General features: G+C 37.9%; 2 protein-coding genes across 2 annotated transcripts; both read right to left on the bottom strand.

The window, feature by feature from the left end:
- Positions 1 to 236: 236 nt before the first annotated feature.
- On the bottom strand, positions 237 to 437 carry Smp_114620 (dynein light chain, putative; the record flags this gene model as incomplete). Its single annotated transcript, XM_018790628.1, has 1 exon — positions 237 to 437. One exon carries the CDS (start codon positions 435 to 437, stop codon positions 237 to 239), a length of 201 nt encoding a protein of 66 aa, XP_018646141.1.
- Positions 438 to 4,816: 4,379 nt separating this feature from the next.
- Positions 4,817 to 12,213, bottom strand: Smp_051390 (hypothetical protein). The gene is made up of 6 exons (XM_018790627.1): positions 12,172 to 12,213; positions 10,542 to 10,957; positions 10,373 to 10,508; positions 10,227 to 10,338; positions 10,063 to 10,195; positions 4,817 to 5,342 (listed from the first exon to the last, which is right to left on the bottom strand). The coding sequence occupies exons 2-6, from the start codon at positions 10,924 to 10,926 to the stop codon at positions 5,035 to 5,037; spliced, it is 1,074 nt and encodes a 357-aa protein (XP_018646140.1). The 5' UTR covers positions 10,927 to 10,957; positions 12,172 to 12,213; the 3' UTR covers positions 4,817 to 5,034.
- Between the last annotated feature and the right edge of the window lie 9,847 nt (positions 12,214 to 22,060).

Genomic DNA, 22,060 nt, shown 5'->3' with positions numbered 1-22,060 from the left:
GAGAACTAATAGAGATGCTTCAACGAAAGTGAAATACATATCTTACCACGTAAGGATTTATACTAATTGTTTACATAACATTAATGGAAACAATTCGTCACGTACACAAACGCAACTAAATTGCATAAACAGTACAATCATCCACATTAATAATGTGTATTAACCAACTAAAGTAAACATAATCATCTTAGAATATCATCATCATAATAATAATATGTTTATATACATATCGAATCTTACCAACCAAAACGTTTTCCAACTATACATTGCCATGTTCCACCATAACGTTTATCAAATTCTTGTTTAATATATTTAGCTATATCTCTATCATCTTTAAAACGTTCACATGCTGCTGCACAACAATCAACCGCTATACATTGCATTGATTCTGGCATATCAGTTGATTTAATTTTTGCGCTTTCTTGATGACCACTCATAATTTAATTCCAATTAAATAATTCAATTTTAAATGAATACTTTACACAAATTTTTTTTTTTTTTGATTTAAAAATAATTTAAGCGGGGCACGTGGATATGTTGAATAATGGATAGATAGATAGATAGATATAAGTAAATAGATAGACAGGTAGATACAACTAACCAATTAGTATGTATGTGTATAAGTTTAACTTCGTTCGCTAATAAGAGTAATGCATTAAAACTAATAGTTCATTATTCAATATATATATATATATTGAGTAACTTATTAAGTTTATCATACATCGAATGTCTATTCCTTTAGAACAACTTCAACCAATAAGATTTGAGTTATATCTTTCAATAATGATTTTAATTATTAGTAAAATAGTTTTGTAGAATAGTTAGTAACAAAATTTTATTGAATGCTGTAATAATTATAAGTAATGAATGACCCAACAATAACTAATGGTGTTAAAGTTTATAAATTGGTTGATTAGACAGACACATTAATTCAAACGAATAAATCATTCTTTATAGAGATAATAATTTTCAATCGTATGGTAGAAGGTGAAATTGATTTTCTGAATTTCGACGACTTAATTATACTGTAAGTAATAAATAAAAATAAGTGAAAATTAATCACCTTCAAACTGATTATATATATATATATATATATATATATATATATATATATATATGAAATTGAGCAACCATTTACCAATGTCTTCAGTGAGTTGATATCTCCAAACAGACCTGGTTGAACTCGACTGGTTACTGCTTCTCACTAGAACTCCAGGAAATACTTCATGGAGCCAGTCAATTGACTCATGATTTCAACTGTATAAAATTAATAAAACCTCCACAAAACCCCCTTCTGATAATGATTATATATGTGCCTAAATAGCATTTAGAAATTCAGAATCAGTGAGGAGGTTTTGTGGAGATTTTTAGATTTTCACGGTTTATACTGTTGATCTTAGTTAGATCATCATTGACAACTAAAACGAATTATTTTGGTCTATTACATAAAATATTAGGCCATATCGATGATCAAAGTAGTGAATACGAAGAATCAGTTTGGCAGCATATATCTTATTGGCTTTGATTATATGTAGTCAATATACACGCAAATACCCTACGTCCAACTTTTCACGAATTGATTTCCGACTAGAAGATTCAATTGTCGATGTTTAGTGCACAGGTGACATAGTCTTGTTTGGTAAAGACGTTGACGAAGTGTAGTTTCATGACAACAGCGTAAATATGTTTATGATGCGACTCTCCGTCTAAATGCGAATTGTTCTTTCAGGACTAGTCGATATTAACGCTAGAAATAATAATAATAATAATAACTAAATTAGTGAAGCATATTGACCAATTCATTTATTTCTGAAGTCTCACCAGCTCTGGTGGGATGATGTTTGACGAAATTCACGTATAGATTCAGAAAACTCAGTTGGATTTAGCTAACTTGAGTCACCTATGGAAAGGATGAGATGTCCGCCTGAAGGCAAAGGAGGGATTAATTGCATAACAGTCTGCTATGAAATACTTCAATGTTGTGAACCATGGTTTTTGAAAGTAAAGGATATTTGTAGGTTACTAGTATCCTGTTGTATATGTTTTTGAAGTACTGCTAGCGTACGCCGAGGCAATCGATCGATCAATTTTGGGGTTAGAAACAGGGCACTACGCAAAGATAGCGAATCGGGTGATGAGGTCATGCATCTTCGTCAACTGAGGTGGTTGAGACATGTATTACGTGTGTTCAACTACCACCTACCTTGATGAGTAATGTTATCTGGTGTAGTTGGTTGGAAGAAATCTAGAGCAGTCAAAACAATACTTTGCATTAGCCCATGGAGTTCTTAACTGTTGGGCTGGGCTGTGTATTTAGGTGCAGACTATTTGGTCGGCTTCCACAAAATTATTGTAACAAATTTTCGGAGATGATGATTTGTATGACTCGAAATCAATCCCAATGGAGCAAGCGTACCTACTCTTTGTCTTCCCTTCGGTCTCAAGTTTTAAAATTCTTATATTTTGTCTGCAAATTCACTTTTTATTCCCAAAGTATATTACCAATACTTAGGCTTTGCTTCTAACACTGATACTATTACTACTTTCACCAATGCGGGACTTATTTTGATAATTTCATCTCGCTGTGCTGATGTGGTGTAGCAACTTGAGCCAATGCACATATCTCTCAGGTTCTAAGATGAGTATAACTGACTCAATGATGCAAACTATGTCAGAAACTGAAATAAATTGGATAAATCATTCGAAAAACTTTACTCAAATCAGGTTTTTCTTATGTTTAATAAATAGGCAAGCATAAAACTTCGAACTGTCTTTTCTCATTCTTTCTTTAAACTATGAAAGACAGTTTTTAGAAATTTATTAACTTCATGTAGCTAGCTGCATAGTATCTAATGAATAGGATATTTAGACAGCTTTTAAAGACACAAATTGCAAACAGTAAGTCGATTAACGTTTACAAGAATTTTCTTTAGAAGAAATATGAAGCTGATTAAGCATGAACACACATATACGAGATTACAACAAAAAAGTATACCAAGATAAAATCTCGGAGTTTTCGATGAAAAGAGAATAAAATTAGTATAAAAATAAGGACAGTAATCCCATTACAGATACGAACAAGACAAAACTAGGGTTAAACAATGGATTTACCTACCTTATTGTGGTCGATCCCAGAAATATCAACTAGTACCTTTAATTACAGATTAGTAGACACTATAAATCCCACATATCCTGATAAACAAATTACTGTATTTATGTAATGCTTTGGTTAAGCTACCATCTTTTTCTAACGTCAGTTTAATCTGAACACAATCACATGTCTAATCAGACAAGATTTTCACGACAGATGTATATATTTATCAAATCGATCATTTTACTATATAGAGAGTACTGCATCAAAAGTACTTAATGTCATATGATTATAATCTTATTCGCATTTAATGACATGAAATAAGAAGAATCTATAATCTAACTTAACATATATTTCAATGAAAATGTTATTTGGTTAAGAGTATATCAATCATCACGTTTACATGTTAAGTTATTTTCACACAGATTTTGTGTATTAGCCAAAAGAACATTTATTAGAATTCTATTAACCATAGAGTCGATTAATTAAAATTGAAGAATTTTGGAATACTTTTAAACCTTTACTTCTTCAGTACATATTTAATCATTAACATTATATGTATCCAAAATTGCAAAATTTTACCTTAAGCTATTGTCAATAACGTTGGTCGCAAATCTATAACTAAACTAACTCAGTGAGTCAGTCATACGCAGCGTGAAACCTGACACATATGTATATCGGTTCAGATTATCACAGCGAGATTAAACTGTCAGAACAAATCCCAGAGTAGTGTAGGTTGCAACAGGTTTAGTGACGATAGAAAAGATTAGGCATAGCCGATAGAATTTGAGGAAATATGGATTAGTCGGACGAAGAAAATTTAAAAGATAATTTAGAACCTCTCGATCTAAGGGAAGACTAATTGTAAGTGCACCTCCACCACTGTGAACGTCTTTGAGCCGTGTCACCCAAAGTCTAACCGCTGGTTGCGATAATTACGCGGACATCGACCAAATAGTCCGCATCTATCTGTATGGCTCCGTTCAATAGTTAGTGTCTAAACGGATTGATGTCAAATCTTTGTTTAGCCACCTCCAGCTTTCATCCAACCTACTAAACTATATAATTCGTGAATAACACAATTTTATACTTTGATTTGGGTTGAGATAAGAGATATTAATTCGTTTTCTTAATTTCGAACAAAGATTTCAAACTTTTCCGAAAAGGACACAGCTTCTATAAAAACTCATCTTCCCACTAACAATAGCCACATTTTGAATCTTTTAGGTAAAACTGAAATAATTTAATGGTGATTCATATGTATAAATTGAAAACTAATGCTCAGTAAATCGTTTCGACCAATTAAGCAGTTTATACTGACCAACACCTAGCTATATATGATTAGCTTTAGAGATATTTTTCGTTAAAGACTGACTTTAGTTGACGAACTGTTAAAAACCAGGGTACAACTGATGGACATCCTGTCATAATAGCTACTGCTAACTACTCAAATAGTTAAAAAACGATTTTGATAGAATATATGTTGTAGACTAATTAACTTTCCATAATTATCAGTGACGTTTACTTCATCTACTCAGTATATTATTTTGTGTATGTTGGAAATTCACATAATAGAGGGGATCAAGAAATCGTCGTTTTATGACAGTTATTGAAACATAGTTCAGAACTAATGTTTTCGGTGTTTAGAAACAAGAGAGCAGATACATAAGACAAATATATCTGTATACATTTAAATCACTTTCGTACAAAGGAGAGGAAAAAAATTGTCGTAAATTAGTAACTCTGACACTGGATGAGCAAAGGAACAATTATTTGAAATTTGAGAACAAACGGAATAATAGCTATGGTTTATTATACAAGTTGGTAGTCGATCAATAATAATATCCAGTATTAAAGAAATGGGAAAAAACTGTGAAACCATTAAAAATATCTGTTGTAACACATCGAATACTACAAAATCGCACAAATATAACAACGATTTGTTAAACAACAAAACCTGGTTCATGATCTGCCTCGGATAATAACAATTCCACATGTGGGATTTCACCGGCATTATGTACAGTTGATAGAAGATGACGAAAGTCTGGGATAAATCTTTCCTTGAAAAATCCTCTTTCCGTAACAGAATGCCCAGCTAAAATAATAGAAATACCACGAGAAACAGCCTCAAGACGGTCGTGATGAGATAATTCTCCAGTGATAAATAAATCGGCAGCAAATGAGGCTGGTGTTTGGCATAAAAGCGACCCACCGGAACCAGCACAAACAGCAACTGTTTTAATTGGACAGTCTATTGAATAATAAAGAAAAAAACTATGGTAAATAAGTGTTGTGATTGACAGTTAACAAAATACCAGGAGGCTAAAGCAGAATTTCTAGGACGTTAAAGAACATGAAATAATAAAAATAAATCCTTGTGAAAGTGATTGAAATAACTTAAGTATTCAATCCGTAATTTCAAAAAACCTGATAACAACAAGTTATATACATTAACAGATGCTAGCCTTGAAAATAAAATGAAAAAAATAAAGGTCATTTTAGAATTATGACCTTTAGTGCTATTAACATAGTTGAAAATAACATTCAATAGCTGAACTTAAACTTTGCTTACAACCTTTCTAAAATTATTTCCTGTCTCAAGCTTGGATGAGAGAGGAGGGTTAACAATGAGGTCCACGACTGCGTCTCTTTGGAGAGAATCTTGCATAAAAAATGCTGACCGGCTGAACCCAAATAAGATACTACCACCTATCCTGATGTCTAATGGTAGCTGATATTAAGTGTTACTTCATACTTCACATTCTTTCATTTTATTTATTGCTTCTGTGCTATATTTCGCATGCTTAAATATTAGCTGAAGCTGGTATTCATTCCTATCATTTGGCTCGTATATTTCTACTTTACTTGTTCTCTGTGCTAATATGACGTGCAGTAGCTTGGACTAATAAGCATTCGTACTAGGTCCAACATCAAAGATGATTGGATGACAGACTTTCGAGCATGAATACCAGAAATGATAGAATACATGCGCTTGTGCATCTTTCACAACGCACTGACCGCCAAAATCTATATTTGCACTCTTGGAGTCGCATGGACACAAACAATGATCTATCACTTAAATAAATGACAATCAATGAGTATATTTATTATAATTAAAAGTAAATTCACGAAGAATAGTCTACTAGACCTAGGACTAAGAAATATTGACCTGATAGATTTAAAATACGTAAACTCCATTAAAAACATCAGCAAAGATGTGAAGTAGACACAGAATTTTGAAGTCCTATGAATGTTTTAGAGCATGAATTGCACACACAAAGTTGAAAACTGGCACACAACCGATCTTCTGATGTTGGCTAACTAGTCAAAGTCATATTACATGCTTTCTACACAATTATTCTTTACATCAGCCTATTTATTACACACTATACACTAAACAGTACTCACTATCTACAAGCGCCTCATATTTTATGCGGTCCGATAAATTCATGTGTATGAAATGTATCGTTACTTAATATGACTTTTAATTTCGCGTTGTCTGTGTTAAGTTCAATAATACGTACGAAATTAATCTTAGATAATATTAACTTGGGATTGAATCAACACTAAAGTTATACAGCTATCAGACGACAGTTGGTCAAACCACATGACATGAATAAATAATATGTCATGTCCTACCTAAGACAATAAGAAATGGTCGATGTTAGCGGGACATAGATTGAATTAAAACATGTTTCATGCATGATAGTGTTGCTGCGCGCTGATTGGCTAGTTCTAAACCAATCAGCCCTGGCAAATTATTGGAGAAAAATCTAGAAGCTTCTTATGTATATACTATAAATATATGAACGTTATTCAAACCAGTGATTGCTGTTCACTTACGATTATTATTTTGAATACAATCTCTTTCCTGTTCAACGTGTTCTGATTTTGGGGTCTTGTTGAGTGTCATTGGATAAGATACTAAGCAATAGGAATAGCTGGGTCGTTTATTAGCAAATACAATTATAACAGTCGATGAAGCCTGGAGACATGGAAAAGTCGGCTTTAGACCAGTGGTACCCTTTCAGTACTATTGAGAATAATATGCAAACTGAACTAATCACTCAGGAAATATGTGTATGGTTCTATTTGGGCCAGGTAAATTATATGTCAAAGATTATAAACATGAATCGACTGAGTTAGTACGACCATAATTCACAAGTTTAGCTATTATTTGTTTATGCTTTAATATTTCCATTGTATACTCCGAAAGATGAGGGCACCTTCCAAATAGAGAACTACAGTAGGGAAAACCATTCGTTTATCAATATTTTGACCTAATAATCAGATTTTTACGAATAGAGAAGATTGGCATTGAGGTTTTTTTTTAAATAGCAGATAGGAGAGGTGGTCCGTTTATGATATGGAGCCGTGGTCTGGAGGTTAGTCGTAAATTACTAGCATCTGACAAACCATCACAAACCCTGGTTGAGTTATTGAAGATAATGCAACTCTGTAGCTTGAAAAATTATCGGAATGGCTCAAAATAAAAATAAGTAGTGATCCAGTAGCAGTCTAAACTTTTTTATCTTTCATTGTATTAGAATTTGTGTCCTATGGATAAATGGGTACTTCAAGTAATCAGAAGGTAGGTTTGATTATTCAATCACAAATCAATTACAAATACGACTCGATGAGTAGCAATTAGGATTTTTACTTGCTCTTTATAAACAAAACCATGGAATGTGACTAAGAAAAATCCAAACAATACCAATGCACAAGCAGGAAAAAGTATAAAAAAATCTTTTGAAACTATAAATTAAATAATAGTGAAGAGGAGAAAAAGCTGAGACAGAACATGAGTATTGAACAGATTAGTTGTATTTTATTTATTTATTTAAACACATAAATATTGGTACAAAGGGGAACCAGATAAATATGCGCCTCACAAATCTCATTCGATTTGTGTGAGGGCTGTGATACTGCCCAGGTGCCCAGACTGAAGCAGTTGGTTTTCTTAGGGGGCCACACCCGGAGCCTTTGACCTAAAGGTCTAGTCCACAAGGCAGTGGAGGATCGTAAGGAGATGCAGTCCCATGGTAGCCGGTGACCAACAGTTGGTTCATACGCCATTCGTTCCTTCAGGATCCTGGAGCCCATGTGCACCATTGGTTTGGAATCAGGGTTTTCCAACTCCCCTAGGTGGATCCTCCACATCCACCAACCCGGTTAAAGCGACGGACATTCGCTTTTCGTCCTCTCACTTTTGTGAACAACACCCCCGCCACGAGAAGGCAGTGAGTAGGACTTCCCTGGCAGAGGCTATATATTCAAGTGGCCATATGAGAGCATTTCGAGAGGGAGAGCAGACTCTCCCCACTCTCGGCCGTACCAGGGCATTAGTTACCCACATCAGTTACCTACTTACAACCTATAAAAAAGATGTCCGATATCTTGATGAACATATTTCACATACCACAAGAAAAACTTAGGATATTCGAACTGATAAAGGCTACTTTTGTTTCAAGAACAAACAAAACGTAGGATGAAGGGCCATCAAGAACTAAGACCTGACAAATATCCGCTTAACAAACGTCTTACACTACTTACTAATAATGAGTAACGCGAACAGGTGCATTGAAAATATATTGGTACCAAAGACTGGGAAACACTGAAATATGATTTCGTGGAAGTATAAGTCTTAGTAGAACCGATCCCCAAATATCTTGTCATTACCACCTGTTATAACATGACTAAATAATTATATAAACATGTCTTTCTAAGTATCATCTAAATGTACTATCGTCATAGTCCATTCTATCTACATAACGTAGAGTATTTAAACCCCCGTCTAACTCAATATAACTTACAAAAATAAAAGTAATATAAATGAAACAATAAAATTTATTTAGGAGTATTCCACGAACTCCCATGGAGGAACTCATAAAATATATAGAAACTAGATATGTTCAGAGATTAAATATTATGATAAAAGAGAAAGTAGTTTTATTTACACATAGGTGAATAGTATGTTTTTTTTCTACGGTAGAATTTCAATAGTAACAATAGGCTTTCATGTTTGTGTTGCGAAATTGATAAAATTGTGCCCGAACAAAGGATATCGACGTGTGATAATAGCCAGTCTCATTCGGTAACAACACAAGTACTAGATCATATTAAGAAGATGGAAATTAATACTCAAAACCAAAGAAGGTAGAATTGACTTCAGGATAATTTAATGAGCACAAGTGATATACTATTGGTCTTTAATATACTGCGTCAGCTAAACGGGTTACATGATAGACATCGAGACAAATATCAAGAAAACATCATGCGTACACTTATGTTTGTTGATGCTCTAGTCGAAAGCGAATCTGAGTCTCATATGCATCTGTCAATAAACTATCTTAAAATTTTTCATGCAGCTGTAATTGTTATAGATGATATCAAAACGTGGTATTCATCTTATATAACTATTGTTACTCTTACATCTTCCAGTAGTTGATTCTTCGATACAGCATTATATCATGCGTTGTTATATCAAATCCTATTAAGTAGGTAGCGCCAGAAGCGACACAAGTTAATAAGTGTCAACAAACTGAACTCTGAGCTTAAATCATATTGTGGACCTTTCAAACAGAGACAATTTAGCTGACTGGGTAGTGGGGTCAATAATAAATTACTTCATCCCATGAGGTGTGTTGAAGCAAAAACAACTATTAAGACACTCCATATAAATCCAACAATAAGCACTGCGATATGGCCCCTCAATCAATGGAATTAAAGACAATCAGCATATCTAAATTTGACTTTCATGGCACTTCTAAGTACAGATTTATTACAACCCAAAAAAGAGTAAAAAAGGAGTAGCCTACTTTCTATCAAACCTGAAAACTTTAATTTTCTCGATTCCGGCTTCTTCATCGCAAGTCAGTTGTTGGATAACTAAAAGTGCCCTCGACAATTACTTTATACAAACGTTTACAAAAATGCAGTTAAGAGAAATTTAGATCAAACACTTATCTTACCGAGGGTTTTACCTAGTCCTGGGGCTACAGTTAAATGTCCCATGTTCAGAAACTTTTTGTAGGCGGCGATAACTGCTTTTAGATGAACTGGGAACTGTAGAGTGACCAGTCTTCCACATCCTTCTTCACTTGTCTACAACATATTGTTTTGGTAGTGCATATACCTTCTGAATAGTGTCGATACTAACAACTGAAATTTTAGACTCCTCAGTCACATCTACGACACGTTTTAAATCGGACTCGGTACAAGTAACAATAGCTGTTATTCCAGCATTACTGATTATGATAATGTGATGACAAAATGCCTTACCTCTTAATATTAGTTGCACACACTCCTACTCCTGTGGATATGACAAAGTCTCCGAAATTTTCATTCATAACAACAGTCAACCTGGATAAAGTTTGAGTAATTGGTGATCGAGATAAACTTTCTCTTCGATTGACAGCTATAGAACAATATTAAGTTAGTTTGAATTTACCTAATGGTTCTAAAAGCCAATCGTTGATACCTCCAAGTTTTGCATCAAGCCCGGTGTGTGGTGAAAATACTCCAATTTTGTTTTCTATACAACGTATAACTATACGCTCTTTCCAATGCTGTTGCGTAAGCTTTTTAAGAGGAGAAAAAATTGGTGGATGGTATGAAACGATCAGGCCACATTTTTGAGAAATCGCCTCGTCGAGTACTTGTTCTGTCAAATCATTTGTGATAAAAATCCTGTCCACATGGTGTGGAAGAGAAGGTTCTATTAGGAGACCGACATTATCCCACTTCTCTGCCAAGTGTGGTAAGCAATAAGCATCCAACAACTGGACAATTTTGGTAAGCTCCATCCCTTTTTGGGCCAACTTTGAAAGGAACATGTATTAATGAAATCGAGAACACGATGACAAACTAGCAATGAAAATGAGCAAACTACCTTACAATAAAAATCGCAAAAGTCAAGATGGGACATACAAAACTGGGAAATGAAGATAATAGCAAGATCATTTTGCGAAAAGTTTGGAAGTATATTTGCTTCAATATTGACAAATAAACAGAAGGTAAACATATTTTAATGCTTTTATTTATGAAGATGTAGGTTTTCAGGAGCTTGGAAAATTAAATGTTTAAAACTCACACCAAGATGCAGAATTACACTGCCTATACAATCTATTCAGTCGTTTATAATAAGTAAAAAATACAGATAGACCTTTAAAACAATACAACTTTTACATAATACCGAGGCTACGCTTGAGGATAATTTGAAAGGCGTGAAAAGCGTTAACTCTTCTCACGTTATAGATTAACTGGAAAATCAAGTGTTTTTCGCACAAATCTACAGTTACAAATCTATAGTTACAAATCTATCCAAATGAAATAAAGTACACAGGACGATCCAGCTTTTCTCGAAAAAATGTAGCACTGCTTTTATCACATAAATGTGGCTAACATACATGTAAATACTAGATGAGTAAACGAAAAATACACTAGATCATGAAACAGAATATGGCTCAAAGAACATTGATTTTGAACGATTACCAGGTAGAATGACACACAACGTTCTACATCGATACTTAATGAGCTCTCTCACACTGACAAGCCTCGCTGTCACCTCAAACTGCCTGAGGTAGTTCTCAAAGTCCTTATCCTCAAACTGCTCCGGCACTTTCACCTTGATCTTGAAAGGAACACCAGATGTAAAGAAGGCAATACGCAGAAGGAATGGATATTTACTGTGAGAAGTTACAAAGTATTTACAGAATATACATACATAGCCCTAAGTCGTCCGTTCGCATCTATCAGTGTGTTGTTTTTAGGCAAACCATATAAGATTCAACATTTATTTGACACTTCTAAGTTGGGATTACCTTTTTTAGATATTTATAAATGTTACTAGGCTAACAACAACCTTTTATGGAAAGTCTATATTATCGCCGTCATGTTCCCAATAGTGGTTCTCAGATTTAAATCTTTTTGAGAATTTTTTAAATATTTATATTCCACATCAACTTACACATTAACGTAGCTTACACATAGGTATTATTATATTATAACTATACCAATCGTATTTAACAACCATCTGAACTGCATATTACATTTCTCATCAAAACTGTCACGGTCCTTACGGCTAATGAAGCTAAACTCGACGCTGTTTCGCTACTTGAAACTGCTCAAGCGCGCTTTACGAACGGAAAGTTTAGCCTCAACGTGATTCTTTTTTTTTGAAATTTTGCTGTTTCCTTAAGCGACAGAAGTACCATTTTTGGTCAGAAGAATCTTTCCTGAGCCTAACGTTCAGTTGATTACTTTTCTTTCTGACTTTATTCCGAGTGAATAGTTAACTGTGGATTAGCCCAAGCTTATTATTCGCCTTTTACAGATTTTCACACCAAGGTAAGCGTAATTACATCCTAAAATTTCACAAGACTGGCTCTGATCTGTGATAGATACCTTTTTCATGGTCGTGAACCTTAAATAGGTTTGATCTAAAAACATATATTTCATCATGTAAGCGATATGGACGCCGCTGTAGCATGAAAAAAATCCTAAAACAAATAGCTCTCTGCATTTCCGACATTTGATACTGACCTCATCTGTTTTGCTGGACTAACCTAACTGAAGGCGCTTGGTAACACATTCGCACCAGATCACGAGTGGGTATATTGTGCTACGCATCCCTTGCAACTGTTTACCAGAATAGATCAAACTCTTCTCGACATATCGAGAGCCTTTCAAATACACCTTAGAATTTTTTCATTTCTCACTTCTGATTCGAATGGGTTGAAACACTTCGAACATAAATGTGTTACGTGTACAGGCGTTGTCAAACTCCGAGTACTTGTGGCATCTTAAGTGGTGAGATCGACGTGATCTGGTACACCTATTCGTAAACTGTAAGTCTGTTTCTTGTTTCAGTTTCAGTTTGGAAAGGACAGGAGGCTTGATGGCCTGTGTTAGTCCTGGCAATGATGGTCTCTCAGCTGATCCAGCTTTCTTTTGAAGGAGTCGACGGATGGAGCCTCAACCACATGCTAAGGTAATGAATTCCACTCGTTAATAATTCGATGGGAAAGTTGGTAGTCAGCTGACAAGTAATTCGTTCTGGGCTTATGAACTTTTTTGGAGTGTCCTCGTAAATTTTCTGTCTTGGAAGACAAGAAAAATGAGGGCATATCAGGTGCAAATTTATCACTAAGCAATTTGAAAACTGTAATCAAATCGCCTCTGATTCTTCGATATGACAGCGGGAATAGGTTTAGCTTGGTCAGTCTAGTACCATACGGGAGCTTCGCTATTCCGGGAATCAGCCTAGTTGCTGTTCTCTGAACCCTTTCCAAGAGTTCACTGTCTTTTTTTAGGCAGGGGCTAGCTGATTGTATGCAGTACTCAAGTTTGGGACACACGAACACTGTATACAAAGTCAGAAATGTTTTAGCGTCGAGATGACTAAAAGCCCTGCGTATGGACCATAAAGCTCTAAAACCTTTTGCGGCTATTGCACAGCAGTCTTTAAGTCTTGACTAACGATGACTCCTAAGTCATTGTGTGCTGAGTGTTATTCATCGTGTATGTATCTGTACCCTGGTGGCCAATATGCATCACAATACACTTGGAGGTTTTTATCGGCGATTGCCAGGTTTGGGACCATTCAGATAATCTCTCCAGGTCATTTTGAAGTTCTGAGCTATCACCCTTACTTTGTATCGCTCTCCATATCTTGACATCGTCAGCATAGAGCAAGACCGATGACGATAGCAGACGAGAGAGGTCGTTGACGTACAGGAGGAATAACACGCCCCAAAACTGTACCCTGGAGGACTCCACTAAGCACAGTTTCCCAGCTAGACAACTTGGAGTTCACCCGTACTCTTTGTTGACGCCCAACTAGGAAGTCTTTTATCCACATCAATAGATTGCCTCCAATCCCGACATTCCTTAGCTTATATAACAGCCGGTTATGCGGAACTTTGTCGAAAGCTATGCTGAAGTCGATGTAGGTTACGTCTACAAGTAACTTTTGGTCCTTAACAGAGCACCAGCTTTTACGAGCGACTAATAAGTTTGTGAGACAAGAGTATCCCGTTGTAAAACCATGCTGCTTCTCCGAGAGGATCCGGTTTTCATCGAGATACTTAAACAGGTCCTTCCGAATAATCTTTTCTAAGATTTTGACAACCACACTAGTTAGGCCAATGGGTGGGTAATTCTCAGGCTTAGGTTTTGTACCTGTTTTGAAGACAGGACTTACTATGGATTTCTTTCAGTCTTTTGGCAGACGATCCTGCGTTACGGATAGATTAAAACATATACTTAAAGGGTTCGCAACAAAGTTAGCTAATTCATTTAGTAACCTAGGATGCAGTTCATCGGGTCCAGTGGATTTGCCTATGTCAGGCTTAATTAGCAAACCAAAGACATTGAATTCTTTAATGGTCACACTGTCCAGTGTTTGTGTGGGGGGGATTTTCATGGACTGGTGAGTAGTGTGTTTCTATGGTATATACATTGCTAAAGTATTTAGAGAATACTTGAGCTTTGCCAAAGTCGTCCTCCACTAGTGATGAGACAGTACTGTCTCCCCAAAGTGAAAGAACATTTCTTCTTCTTTTTGTCCTTCGGTTTATATACGAATACAAGAGTTTAGGGTAATCTATGAATTCCTTAACGATTTTCTCTTCGTACAGCTTTATTGACTTACGGAGGGTCGAGGCACAGGTATTCCGAGCTTTTTGATACTGAGATTTTGCCTCGTCAGTCCCCAGCAACCTAAATCTATCACATACTTTCCTTCTTTTACGGAGAAGGATGCGAACCTCCCTGCTGAACCACGGTGGGTAGTTTCTCGGCCCTCTAGGTGTAGTCCAAGGGATGTGGGGGGCGGTAACTTTTAAGTATAAATTCCGGAATACGTCCCAAGCCGTTCCGATTGAGGACTCTGGGTTTATTGTACAATCTACTGATGATGCTGATTTCATGATGTCTGGTATGTTTGCTTTCCAGACGTTAGGTCTGGATTGAGCTGAGGCGTGCTCGTGATCGACAGTTATATGGAACTCAAAGGTTAAGACTGCATGGTCAATTTGCCTAGGGGTGGCATGTAATCCAGGTTTCCGACGTCATCCTCATAATGAGTCAATATAAGATCTAGTAAGGATGATGCAGAGCTCGGGTCGTACCAAGGTGCTTCTCTCACATGTTACACTAGGGCATATGTGATAACCACATCAACTAGTTCCTGTACGAAGGAATTATCTGACGATTCAGTCAGCAGATTTCGTCAGTCCACCAAGGGTGCATTAAAGTCCCGTAGGATTAGACATCGATCACTTCGTAACAAAGTGTTGAGATTGCTTAGCAGGGCCTCATTCAGGGTACAGATTGGACTGCTATAGATGTTGGAACATCATGTATAATTTCTTAATTGTTTTATATTTTGCATATTGTGATGTTTTAAATTTTCGGATATTTATTCTTCATTCATTGGTATACCTTATATTCATCGTAGCAGAACATACTCCCAAGTTATTTAAGGTAAGGAATCTTTCGCCCCCCTCATTTCGGCTAATGACATTCCAACCCGACAATGTCGAAGACTGGTTCTGCTATTCAGAAGCTGACTTCCACTAGCACGGCATGACAGAATCACGTGCACAATTCCTAGAAGTAGTGAAGTCACTAGCACGCGGTTTTAACAGGTACGTCACACTTAGTATGTCTACTAGTGATGTTTCGGAACCTTAATAAACTCTAAAAATGACTATTCTTAGGCGTGAAGATCTAACCAACGGACAAAGGTTGGACCAACTCTTCCACATCATCGAGTTGTGACATGGTTCAGGGACAGAAATGTTGCTACGAATGGGAGAGGTCTTCGATCAACGGACTTTTGATGAGGGCAGCTCTTCTTGTCTAAGCTTCCCCAACAAGTGCAGGCAGTCCTTGTCTCGTTTCAAAATAATGCCATAGACGAATCGACTGCATCACCAGGGCCCCGACGCCGAGGTCTATTTTTTCAAAGGGAAGCTTCAAACAACAAAAAAATGGCGCCACACACCTCTGTCACGCTCCTACTCATCGTCTTAATATTCATCATCATTGTAGACAATCCCGAACTCCTCGGGAAAGCTTGTCACGAAGATCTGCCCCTAGACCACAGAAGACAGACGCTTCTTTTTGGTAAAGGTACTACAACAAACATGGTAGGTCCTCTGGCATTTGCAGAAAACCCTTAAGTTTCTCAAGCTCCAGACCCTCTGACACGGAAAACCTTTCAGAAAACTTCCCGGCCGGTACGCATTAACGGCAACCGTAGCCAGCGAACGTAGTCTTCCGTCACAGATCACTGACATGATGGTGAAAGTTCGCTGCCCCATCGACACTGAAGCAGAAGTTAGCGTTCTTCCATAAAATTCTAACTACCGACCGCACGAACCAGTTTTCAAATTACAGGCGGCAAAGGGAAAACCGACTGCCACATGTGGTAAGAGATATGTTTATCTTAACGTGTGTTTACACAAACCCATTCACTGGATTTTCGTTTTGCAGACATTTCTATGCCAATCATTGGTACAGACCTGCTACAACACCATAATTAACTCATCAACGTGCGCAAACGGAGGTTAATAGACAGAAGTGCTAACTTATCTGTTTTTGTAGCTTCCTTTTCAGGTTGCAGATTATCCTGTCATTGTTAAGCACATAATCAACCCATTCTATCGACAGATACTCGATAAGTACCTTGGTCTGTACCAAAAGCGACAAGGATTACCGTGTATGACCAGCAATGTTGCACGCTATATCATGACAACAGGACCACCTGTATTTTTGAAAGCGTGCCGACTAGCTCTCAAGAAGCTAAACTTGGCCGAAAGCGAATTCGTCCACATGATAGACTTGGGAATTATTCGGCCATCGAACAGCCCATGGGCATCTCCCTTGCACATGGTCCCAAAAATGGACGACAGTGACCGATGTCCAACTGTCAATTACCGGCGACTAAATATGGAAACCATTCCTGACTGTTTCCTGTCGCCATAGATTCACGACTTGGCAGCTGCTTAAAAAGGTACGACTGTGTCTTCGAAAATTCATTTGGCTAACGCCTATAACCAAATTGCCGTGGCTGCTGATGACACTCCTAAACCGCTATCATTACTCCCCACGAATTTTCGCTCGTGTCTTTCGGTTGAAGAGATGCTGTACAAACTTTCCAGAGACTCACCAGTGACGTTTTCCGAAGTCTCCACTTCGTACGTGCATATGTAGATGACTGCATGATTGCAAGTCTGAACAGAGAATTGCATCTGCAGCATCTGAACCTTATTTTCCAATGACCGCAAAATCACAACATTCAGAAATGTCAAATCATAACAACATCTTAGGATTCCCTTGGACACACTATTTGTTATATTTTGAGTTTAGATTTTTGATGTACAGTGCACTACATGAGCTCTTTAGCGCTAGAACCCTTCAAGTCTCAGATGAAAAAAACGAAAGAAGAGTGAGAAGTAATGTTATTTTAAACAGTGTCAAATATGGTACAAAACTCTCAGATGTTTATAGTTTATAGTTAAAACTTATTCATCATTACAATCATCCAATCTGCATACTGTGGTTTCTAACGTTTGTTTAATAGGGAAGCTACACGTCGAGTTTCTGGAATTTTCTTCCAAAAGATTGGATGATATATCTGAGCTTCTTAGAGCTTCCTTGAGTTCATCCGTGGGCTGTCCTCACATCTCCCTCTCTTTAAAATCTCTTGTGTAAGACTTTCCTCTAGTCCACCTGAAACCTGAGACCGCATTCCTCTTGCAGCCTATCATTCTCGAAGGTTGTGCCTCTTTCCCTTCCTTCTTCATTCGTTCTCCCCAGGGATATTTTGGAATGAGTCAATGAGTATTTGAAATGTGAGTCGGCCTTGCGTGATGAATGTTCTATCATCCTTTGGAATTTGACATGTCTTATACATGCTCCGACATTTTTCCGGAGTAAGTACACTACATTTTTAGTCTGATGTTCTATAACATCTAGTTCTCATTTCCTATTACCTTGATACGACTCAATAAGTACCCTTTCACCTGCCTGAAAGCTGTGAGTGACCGTCCGATACTTCTTCGTAGGTTTATTTGCCGCAATGGGCAGCAATTTACTGTAAAAGACTGTCCAGATTTTCCTTCCTAACGTACACTATATCTTGCACTACCGGGTCATGGTCAACTCTGCAAAACATTGAGGTTTTACTGATCACTTGCCCACCTTTTCCTCCCTCTTTAACCAGAGCCCTTTTCATCGTATGCACGAATCTTTTTGTTTGGACATTTGTCTGAGGATGGTACGGAGGAGGTCAATGATGCGTTGTGCCATTTTCGCTGCGAAACCGTTTATAAGTGAGTGAAATGGACTGAAAGCCGTTGTCAGTTACTAAGATCTTTAGAACCTCGAAAGAAGCTAACAAACTTGGCAATTTCTTTATTGTACTCTGTGTTTTGCATATCACATTCTTCTGGCCGCTTCTTAGCATCATCTACAACAACTATGGAATTTCTGCTTTGTATTCAGCCGGCGAGATCAGCTTGTGTTCTCTGCAAGGGCCCGTCTAATTTTGGCCATGGTTGAGGTTCTGCTTTAGTCTAATTTTTTACCACTTTTATACAAGACCAACAACTGCGACACTTTCGTTGTATGTCACGATCCACTGACAGTCAATCTATGGAGTTCCGAGCCACTGATTTTGTTTCACTTATTCCCGTGTGCCCGCTGTGGAGCTGCACAAGGGCTTGATGTTGGAGAACTCTGGGAATAACAATACGGTGGCTAAACATAATGCATGAATCGATAACTGTCAAGTAATATCGCCGACGACAGTATCTAAAGAGCTCCTCATGCGGTCAAGGTGGGGGGCCTTTTTGCCAATTTTTTTTGATGACTTTAGATGTGACTGACAGTCTGTAAACTACATCTGCCAACACGGCAGCTGCAAGCACCTCCTCTTCTTGTTTTCTATAGGAACTAATTAATCTTGAGAGGGCATCCACCTGTCCAAAATCCGTTGTCGGTTGATACTCTATCTTGAAATCATAGCCCAGGATTGTGGTTGCCCATAGTTGTAGATGGTTTGCTGTACATACAGGGATGCCCTTCTTGGATCCAAAAACTGTCAGTATTCTCTTGTGATCTGTTAGTAAGGTAAAGTGTCTGCCAAATAGCATCTCATGAAGCTTTTTACAGCGAACATAATGGCGAGGGCTTCCTTCTCTACCTGGCCGTAAATCCTTTTCGTCGTGCAGCGTTGGTGATTGCTTTCTCGGATCCGTCAGGGTGGGTACGTGAAATCACTGCTTCGATTCCGTAATTTCACACATCTGCTGCGACTACAATGGGAAGACTTTGATCATTATGCGTAACCAGAAGGTTCGATGACAGGAGCTGTTTTAGTTTTGGGATTGCTTCTTGGAATTCTATTGACCAGACCCATTAGGTACCTAGTTTCAGCAACCAATTCAGAATGCCGCAGAGACGATCTGGAAGAATAACGCCATACTGATTAACTATTCTCAAGAAGTAACGTAAATTTGATACATCTATTTCTGGAGGCATGACCTTGGTAACCTGAACGTTTTCTAGATCAGGCTTTTTTGCGTTTTTGTCGACTATAAATCCCAAATAGCGAACTTGCTCCATGTAGGAATCAAATTTCTCGCCATGTATTCTGGAACCATAGTCTGCTATGCGTCTGAGAATCATATCCACCTTCTTCTCTAAGTCAGCATAGTCCGTTTTTCATGATTAGTATATCATCGAGATAGGCCGCAGTACCAGGAATATCTTGCAGCAAAGTGCCCATAACTTGTTGGAAGATTGAAGAGGTGGTGTTTACTATGAAGAACTTTGAAGATTCCTCAGTATGCCATATCGGGAGGTCATTATAATGAATCACAACGTACAAAAACGAGTGTATTACGTCGTTAGACAGGTTGAACGAAAACGTCAGTTGACTGAAGTCGAGTGGAAATAGGTTTGACTGGACTCATGACGTTTGTAAACTTGCTCGTGTAAGAGTTTAGGCACAAGATCATTAAAGATAATAAAGGATCCACGAGTTCTCCTGAAGGTCGGAGTGTCGTCCCGTAAATGCGTTGTGCTGCTGTGTGTCCAACATCAGCCTTCACTGCCTTGTGAACACCAAGTAACGCGGTTGGAAGATCGTCAATCCACTGTGAAACGTTTATAGCTAGGAGTGAAGCTTTTAACTGTCGTTGAAATCTTTCTACTAGCCTGTGAGCTTTTGATGGTAGGCGGTCGTTTGGAATCGCATGACTACTAATAGTGCAGTCAGAAATCGGAAAAGTTCAGATTCCAACTGGCGTTCACAGTCTGTAGTGATAGTTGAAAGGCAGCCAAAGTTTGCTACCCATCATTCTGACCATGGCGCGGGCCACTGCTTCAGCAGTAATGTTCTTGATGAATACTGCTTCTGGCCATCATATGAAACGGTCTGCACAAGTTAAAAGATAAGAGCATCCATTTGAATCTGGTAAGGATCCTACCAAATCCATGTGTACGTGGTCGACAAGAGCATCGGAGGTTTCGGGAGAGCTCAAAAGACACTTGTTGCGTCTAATCACTGTAGATTTCTGCCGGCTTACATAGGAGCGTGCCCACTCTCTCACATCTTTGTTCATACTATGCTAACAAAATCGCTGTTATGAGCTTGATGGTAGCTCGAACACTGGATGAGGAAGCTTGTGTAACGCATTGAAGACATTGAGTCGATAACGTTAAGGCACGATGGGACGACCCCACCTGTAGACGTATCACATGGCTAGAAGTTCTGTGTTGGACGTGCTATGCCTCGATCCGGTTCCTAGTAATCGTCTCAGGAAGAAAGCCAAGTGTTGTCAGGTGTGGTTTACCCATTTTTTGTATGACTCCTACGACTGCCGAGTCGGATGCCTCTGCTGCCATACTGATGGATGCTTTCAGTGCCTGGTGTTCGACAACAGTTGTATTTGCCACAAATTCCTTAATTAGAGACAATGATTATTTCGCGATGTCGTCCAAGTTGATGAGTCCGAATTTCCACGAGGTTGAGCTGATAAGGATCTCAGTATGGGCCAATGATTGAAATTTAAGTGAACGTTTAAAAACGTATGAAATAAATTGTATGAAAACAGTTCCGGAAAATCCAGAACGGCCTCCGATTCGCTTTGCAAAAGGCAGATGACATGAGCATAAATAGTGTGTCCGAGGGAATCCTAAGATGTTGTTATGATTTGACATTTCTGAATGTTGTGATTTTGCGGTCATTGGAAAATAAGGTTCAGATGCTGCAGATGCAATTCTCTGTTCAGACTTGCAATCATGCAGTCATCTACATATGCACGTACGAAGTGGAGACTTCGGAAAACGTCACTGGTGAGTCTCTGGAAAGTTTGTACAGCATCTCTTCAACCGAAAGACACGAGCGAAAATTCGTGGGGAGTAATGATAGCGGTTTAGGAGTGTCATCAGCAGCCACGGCAATTTGGTTATAGGCGTTAGCCAAATGGATTTTCGAAGACACAGTCGTACCTTTTTAAGCAGCTGCCAAGTCGTGAATCTATGGCGACAGGAAACAGTCAGGAATGGTTTCCATATTTAGTCGCCGGTAATTGACAGTTGGACATCGGTCACTGTCGTCCATTTTTGGGACCATGTGCAAGGGAGATGCCCATGGGCTGTTCGATGGCCGAATAATTCCCAAGTCTATCATGTGGACGAATTCGCTTTCGGCCAAGTTTAGCTTCTTGAGAGCTAGTCGGCACGCTTTCAAAAATACAGGTGGTCCTGTTGTCATGATATAGCGTGCAACATTGCTGGTCATACACGGTAATCCTTGTCGCTTTTGGTACAGACCAAGGTACTTATCGAGTATCTGTCGATAGAATGGGTTGATTATGTGCTTAACAATGACAGGATAATCTGCAACCTGAAAAGGAAGCTACAAAAACAGATAAGTTAGCACTTCTGTCTATT

This window comes from Schistosoma mansoni (assembly GCF_000237925.1).
Source record: "Schistosoma mansoni, WGS project CABG00000000 data, supercontig 0049, strain Puerto Rico, whole genome shotgun sequence".
Classification (NCBI taxonomy): domain Eukaryota; kingdom Metazoa; phylum Platyhelminthes; class Trematoda; order Strigeidida; family Schistosomatidae; genus Schistosoma; species Schistosoma mansoni.
This window is presented reverse-complemented; position numbering and strand designations above follow the sequence as displayed.

Excerpts from the sequence above, each read along its gene's own strand:
- Smp_051390 (XM_018790627.1), bottom strand. The coding sequence starts at position 10,926 with ATGTTCCTTTCAAAGTTGGCCCAAAAAGGGATGGAGCTTACCAAAATT. Across the intron at positions 10,509-10,541 it reads TTGGCTTTTAGAACCATTAG|CTGTCAATCGAAGAGAAAGT; the intron begins GTAAATTCAAAC and ends ATTGTTCTATAG. Across the intron at positions 10,339-10,372 it reads TGTGCAACTAATATTAAGAG|TAATGCTGGAATAACAGCTA; the intron begins GTAAGGCATTTT and ends TATCATAATCAG.